Source organism: Marmota flaviventris, chromosome 9 (genome assembly GCF_047511675.1).
Source record: "Marmota flaviventris isolate mMarFla1 chromosome 9, mMarFla1.hap1, whole genome shotgun sequence".
Classification (NCBI taxonomy): Eukaryota; Metazoa; Chordata; class Mammalia; order Rodentia; family Sciuridae; genus Marmota; species Marmota flaviventris.
In genome coordinates, this window is record NC_092506.1 from 570,196 (window position 1) to 576,495 (window position 6,300).

At 64.2% G+C, this 6,300-nt stretch overlaps 1 protein-coding gene across 3 annotated transcripts; it reads left to right on the forward strand.

The window, feature by feature from the left end:
• Nucleotides 1-1,104: 1,104 nt before the first annotated feature.
• Drd4 (dopamine receptor D4) lies at nucleotides 1,105-4,029 on the forward strand. Of its 3 annotated transcripts, XM_071615886.1 has the most exons (6): nucleotides 1,344-1,431; nucleotides 1,685-2,022; nucleotides 2,190-2,242; nucleotides 2,899-3,011; nucleotides 3,095-3,636; nucleotides 3,781-4,029. In XM_071615886.1, exons 2-6 carry the CDS (start codon nucleotides 1,803-1,805, stop codon nucleotides 4,011-4,013), a joined length of 1,161 nt encoding a protein of 386 aa, XP_071471987.1. In that variant the 5' UTR covers nucleotides 1,344-1,431; nucleotides 1,685-1,802; the 3' UTR covers nucleotides 4,014-4,029. The 3 variants fall into 3 exon arrangements, with proteins under 3 accessions (XP_027809363.2, XP_071471987.1, XP_071471988.1); XM_071615887.1 differs by lacking the exon at nucleotides 1,685-2,022 and having other exon boundaries at nucleotides 1,355-1,431; XM_027953562.3 differs by lacking the exons at nucleotides 1,685-2,022; nucleotides 2,190-2,242 and having other exon boundaries at nucleotides 1,105-1,431.
• The last annotated feature ends 2,271 nt before the right edge of the window (nucleotides 4,030-6,300 follow it).

A 6,300-nucleotide genomic window follows, 5' to 3' on the forward strand; every position in this document is an offset into this window, starting at 1 on the left:
AACCTTAAGTCCACAGAGAAGATTATCTCCCTAAGACGTTTTCATGTACTTTCTTCCTATGCTCTTTTATAATCTGCCAGGGTCGGTTCTGGTCCTCCATGCTCACAGCCTCCTCTGGCCACCTCTTTTTAAAAAGAAAAAAAAAAAAAAAAAAAACATTGGACACAATGTCTTTATTTACTTTTATGTGGTGCTGAGGATTGAACCCACTACCTCACACTTGCGAGGCGGGCGCTCTACAACTGAGCTGCAGCCCCAGCCCTGGCCACCTCTTAATGTGTCTTTCAGGTGACTCTAGTGTAGTTTCTCCTGTTGGAGATGCCCCCACCCCCCGCCGGAACCGGCTCCTGCAGTCGAGCGTTGTCCGTGTCGTCAGCCTGTTCTAGGAGGGTGGCCCCGGAGGGGAAGGAGGAAGAGCCCCAACAAAAGCGCTCACGTGATTTCTTGAGTTCGTTCTTGGTAGCCCCTGAGGTCTGCGCGGTAGTCACTGGTCGCGGGGACTAAGGGCTAAGGGTTGCTAAGTGGGCAGGGTACGCGGGGCCGGGTCTGCAGCGCTGCCGAGGATCTGCGAGAGTGTTGGAGGAGATGAGCGCGCGACTCGCGCGCCAGGCGGGGTTGCACCGCCCAGGCCAGACGGGGTTAGGGGCAGGGAGAGCGACAGCCCCGGAGCCTCGGGGATTGGGAAGAAGGAGACGCCCAAAGCGGCTTTCGGCGGAGCCACAGCTCGGGTCTTCCAGCGCCCGGCCGGTGGACAGAGCGGAAGGAGACGCGGATCCGCCTCGGAGCCAGGCGCTTCTAGGAGGTACCCGGAGAGGGGTGCCAGGTGGGGGTCGATACCCACGCACACCGGGTCTGGTTCGGTCGACCCGCCTTCCCAGCTGGGATCTCGTGTGTAGACCCGCGCACCGCCCGATGCCGTCTGGGGCGGCCTGTGCCAATCACCTCGCTCAGTTCTCATCGCTCGGCCGCAGCTTTCGCCCGGCTGCGGGACTCACCGAGCGCAAAACCCCAAGATCTCGAGACACGCACGCGGCGGGGCGCCGCTGGGGCCCCCCGATCCGGGGCGGGGCGGGGCGTGCCAGGGGCGGGGCTCCGGGAAGGGCCGGGGCTTTGGTCCGCGCCCGCCGAGGCGCACCTGGCCGGCGGGCCATGGGGAACCGCAGCGCCGCGGACGCGGGCGGGCTGTTGGCTGGGCGTGGGCCGGGCACCGGGACCCCGGGGTCAGGCGCGGCGTTGGGGGCAGCGGGGGCGGCAGCACTGGTGGGAGGCGTGCTGCTCATTGGAGTGGTGCTGGCGGGGAATTCGCTCGTGTGCGTGAGCGTGGCGTCGGAGCGCTCGCTGCAGACGCCCACCAACTACTTCATCGTGAGCCTGGCGGCCGCCGACCTCCTCCTCGCACTCCTCGTACTGCCGCTCTTCGTCTACTCCGAGGTAAGCCTGCGTCCCCGCCTGCTGCTGCGGGACGGTCCCGTCCCTGTCCCCGCTGAGCCCCTTAGCACCCAGGTCGCCTCTTTGATCAGGAATATCGAGTGGCAGCAGACGGTGGCAGGGGCGCCTGACCTGCTCGCCCCCTGGTCCTCAGCTGTCCTCGGGCCCCTGGAGTCTCTGCTCCTTTTGCTGTCAGTCCCCCTGTGTCTCTCTTCTCCCCTCCCCCTCTCCACTTGCCTTGGCTTCTGCCACCCAGAGGCCCCTGTCTTTGGAGCCGGAGACTCCAGAAACTGGCGGCTTGGCCAAACCCCGCCCTCTCCGCAACCGGATTCCCCTCCCCTACACTCGGAGGAGCCAGCCGGACAGACCACCAGATGGGGGCTCAGCCCCGCGCAGTACCCCCAGGGCGCGCGCACACACCGCTGCCTAAGGCCATCCACACCGCACCGGCGCCCTCCACGTGCGCTGGTGAACAAGGCCTGGGGTCCTCCAGGAGCAGTGAGCTGGACTGGACAGCGAATCCAAGGGGAGGCCGGTGGGAGGGGCAGAACCCCTGTGAGAAACCCACACCCAGGAGCCTCTGCCGCAGGCCAGGTCTGGTCCTTGGGTGGTCCCACTGTAGTGCCCACCTCTCTCCTCTGCGCTTGAGCCCGGAGAAAAGCCGCTTAGGGCCCTGCTGGGAACTAGGTGTCCTGGATTGTGGGGGAGGGGAGACGTGGGTTACTAAGGTGGACAGGGCTGTTCTGTCGTTTGGGGCACAGGCCAGTACCGCAAGGACACACGACCTCGGCTCCTCCTAGCTGCGGACGTCACGGTGACGGCTCTTAAGCTGCTAATGTCCCAAATCAGCGCGAAGGGATTTAGAGGGGCGGGGGTGGCACCCTGTTCCTGCCCTTGCAGAGGGATACCCCCAGGCCTGATCCTGTGCTGGGCACTGTGCCGCGAGTTCTTTGTGTTTTTTAAACTCCTTCGCCCTCACAACTGCCTTGGCTTCTGCCACCCACCAGTTGTGGATGTGGACACTGCCACCACCCCTGGGCTCACAGATGAGTAAACAGAGAAGTAGCTGGTCCAGAGTCCCACAACAGCAACACGGGCTATTCAGGCAGGCCCACTCTTAGCAGAGCTCTAGGTGGAAAGGGCGGCTTTGTGTTCGGGGCCATCCAGTCCTGGGGCTCCTCTGAAGCCAGGGACTTCAGAGCCCCCCAGCATATGTTCCCCAGGCTTCGGGTCCTAAGGAAGGGAGAGCTGAGGCAGGAGGCTGGCTTCTGGCCCTGCCCCTGACCTAGTCAACCAGTCAGAGGACTTTTCCAGGCCAGTGAGTGTCCCCAGTTGCCCGAGGCTCACATCAGATTTCCTTTCCCCTGATACTCAGTCCATGCTCCCTCAAAAAAGTGGGGGTCAGAAAGTCTGCAGCTAGCAAATAACAGACTTTTTTCTCCTTGCTGCGCCCTTGGCGTGGCCACCCAGGTGCACGGCGGCACGTGGTTGCTGAGCCCCCGACTTTGCGACGCACTCATGGCCATGGACGTCATGCTGTGCACCGCCTCCATCTTCAACCTGTGCGCCATCAGCGTGGACAGGTGGGCGCCCCCGCTGTCCCCCCACCCCAAACCCCCGGGCCAGCTGCTCCGTGGGCCTCACCGCTGCCGCCCGCGCCCCCCAGGTTCGTGGCCGTGACTGTGCCGCTGCGCTACCACCGTCAGGGCCGGCGCCAGCTGCTGCTCATCGGTGCCACGTGGCTGCTCTCTGCAGCTGTGGCGGCGCCAGTACTGTGCGGCCTCAACGACGTGCGCGGGCGCGACCCTGCCGTGTGCCGCCTGGAGGACCGCGACTACGTGGTCTATTCGTCCGTGTGCTCCTTCTTCTTGCCCTGCCCGCTCATGCTGCTGCTCTACTGGGCCACGTTCCGCGGCCTCCGGCGCTGGGGAGCGGCCCGGCGAGCCAAGCTGCACGCCCGCGCGCCCCGCCGGCCCAGCGGCCCCGGCCCGCCACCTGCACCCAGCCTTCCCCCGGGACCCTGCGGGCCCGACTGTCCGGTGCCCGGGCCGGTCCTCCACCGGGTCTCCTGCGGACCCGGCTGCCCGCCTCTCGACGCCATTCCTGAAGCAGAGCTCTCGCCCCAGCCCCTGACGCAGGCCCACCAAAGGCGTGCCAAGATCACCAGCCGAGAGCGCAAGGCCATGAGGGTCCTGCCGGTGGTGGTTGGTGGGTTCCTGCCCTGGTGCGGGTCGGAGGAAGGGGCTGAGGTGCAGAGGGGGCGGGGAGGGGCAGGGCGGCCGGATGGAGGAGAGGGGAATGGGAGAGGGTGGGGCGTGGGGCTCCGGTTTGGCTGACTGCCCTCGCCCCCAGGGGCCTTCCTGGTATGCTGGACGCCCTTCTTCGTGGTGCACATTACAGGGGCACTGTGTCGCGCTTGCTTCGTGCCCCCGCGCCTGGTCAGCGCTGTCACCTGGCTGGGCTATGTCAACAGCGCTCTCAACCCGCTCATCTACACTGTCTTCAACACCGAGTTCCGCTCGGTGTTCCGCAAGGCACTGCGCCCTAGCTGCAGAGCCCCGGGGCCCTGCTGTGCTTCTGATTAAACAAATTCCTTCCGGATGCTGTGCAGGTTCCTGGGATGGGTGTGAGGAGGTCCTGCAGCTGGGGCAGTCCCCTCAGCTCCAACCAAGGGGTAGCATCCAGGAGCTGTTTCCCCCTTTACCACAGGAGAGTGTTTGGGGTGACTGTCCTGAAGGGAGACCTCTGCTTGCCCTGAGGGTGGGGGCACAGGGGTCTCCTGAGATGCACAGCACCCAGGGGAAGGTACCCACCAAGGGTCCCCGGCCAGCTCCTGCTTCTGAGGACCAGGTGGGTGGAATTTTTGCTGTCCCAGTGGGAATGGCAAGAGGACTCTCTTCAGAGCTTCCTGAAGGCCAAAAAACAAAACAAACAACAACAAAACCCAGCTGCCAACCCCTGGCCAGAAGGTCCTGCTAGGGAAGGGACTGGGGATTGGCAGAGGTCCACCCAGGGCTCCCTGAAGGAGTGCCACACTAAGGCCAACCGTGTGCTCCGCAGACCTGTCTCTCGTGTCCCAAGGCAACCTCAGGGAGAAGACAGCAGGGCCAGGGTTGGGCAGAGGACACCAAGCTGCCTGTACTGAGGCACCTCTGGCCCTGGGGGCAAAGGGACAACTCCTGCTAGAACGGTTCAACATGGCTGTCCCTGTCTTTGGTCATGGGAGGGTTCCTGTCAGCCCTGTTGGCAGGAGCTGTCCTGTGTGTCCTATGTCCAGGTTGTTGCCTCTTCAAAAGTGCCACAAGGGCCTGCGTTCTTGTCTGGACAGTGTGACATTCTGGGCTCAGCACCCTGGGACATGCCCTGAGGGCCGTTAGGGCCATGGCTGTAGGCACCTCAGCACGCTAGAGTACTCGGCAGTTGGGGCCACCCTAGTACCGTCCAGTGCCACAGCCTCGTCCACTGGGTGCTGTCACATCACAAGCCTCCCCTGACCTGCTGTCGTGGCCTGCCCCGATCCCTTTAGGGAATGGACTAGGTCACGGATTTATTTCTGCTGGCCTGAGTGTCCCCAGCCTGTGTGGTGCTGACACCGGAATTGGAACTGGGGCTCCCTTGGGCTCTGTCCCTGGGGACCTAAGGGCCCAATGTGCCTGGCCCTTGCTGACCCGGACTGAGAGCCCCTCAGACAGAGGGGAGGTCAGAATGCCCCTGGGGTGACAGAGGTCCAGGAAGCTGGATGCAGCTGGGGGGCTTAGCCCATGCCGAGATCCCCCTGATCACAAGCCTTGTGGGGCCTTGGAGACCCCAACAAACACGAGTCCTCAGGTTTCCAATTTAAAGACAAAGTACAGGTTGGCCCATCATTCCAGGACACAGTGCCCAGGTTGGCAGTGCCCCCTGCTCAGGGTGGCCGTGCCCCACAGACAGTGCTCCAGTGTGCCTGCTTGGTGCCCTGGGCTGGCAGTGGCCTGGACGTCCTCAGGGTCTGGCTCGTCCTGCTGGCCCTCTGTTGTCTGTGCAGTCTTCTGCCACCTCAGCCTTCACCTCCGCAGGGAGAGCCCGCCCTCTTGTACCACAGCTGTGCCACGGGACCTCACTGTGGCCTCTCCATGGCCTGGCTGGCAGGACAGGGCCATGCAATGCCCTCGTGGCCACCAGAGAGGACTTCTGGAGGTCAGGGCAGCTCATCCCCCTGGAGGGCCTGTGTATAGGGGGACCAGGGCTCAACACAGGCAGAAATGAATCAGCGGCCGTGAGGACCCCAGATTGGTGGGAAGAGGGCTCAGCCCAGGTCCTCGGAACCCCCAGGTGCCCGGCACGACTCAGCCGCAGGAGATAGGGCAGGGCTCACTGACGGTGGCCTCCTGGCTCCCCGCCCTTTCTGCCAGAGCCTTCTGCTGACCCTGCAGATGGTATCCCAGTGGGTGCCAGGGCTATGCTGGGTGTGGACTCTGGGCAGCAGGAGTGGACCATCCCTAGTCCAGGGGAGGGCACAGGGCTGAGGACTCTGGGGCGCCTGTGGTGTAGGGCTCACAGAAACGGCTGAGAGGGACGCCCAAACAGCCAGTGGGTCTCCCCAGAGGTTCCGGCCCTTGGTCCTGCTGAGGCTTGTCAGCGCGGCTCTGGGCAGTGAGGAGGGACAGCGTGGACACAGTGAAGGGCAGGACTCTACATGCAGAGGGCCTGGGCACAGGCGGACTGGCTGCCTCTGGGCCCCTGAGCAGCCTCCACGCTGGTGGGCACAACTTGGAGGCCAGGGGGCCCAGATGCACTGCTAGGTGGCCACAGTCCCCCCAGATCCATCTCAGCCAAAGGCCTTCTCGGGCCTTACAGGTGGGCGACAGAGGCCCTTGGGTGAGTGCCAGGCAC

What these genes read in the sequence shown, in the direction of transcription:
- Drd4 (XM_027953562.3), top strand. Translation starts at nt 1,150, where the DNA reads ATGGGGAACCGCAGCGCCGCGGACGCGGGCGGGCTGTTGGCTGGGCGT. An exon ending in CGCTCTTCGTCTACTCCGAG is followed by an intron (nt 1,432 to 2,898) that starts GTAAGCCTGCGT and finishes GTGGCCACCCAG; the next exon opens with GTGCACGGCGGCACGTGGTT. An exon ending in TGCGCCATCAGCGTGGACAG is followed by an intron (nt 3,012 to 3,094) that starts GTGGGCGCCCCC and finishes CGCGCCCCCCAG; the next exon opens with GTTCGTGGCCGTGACTGTGC.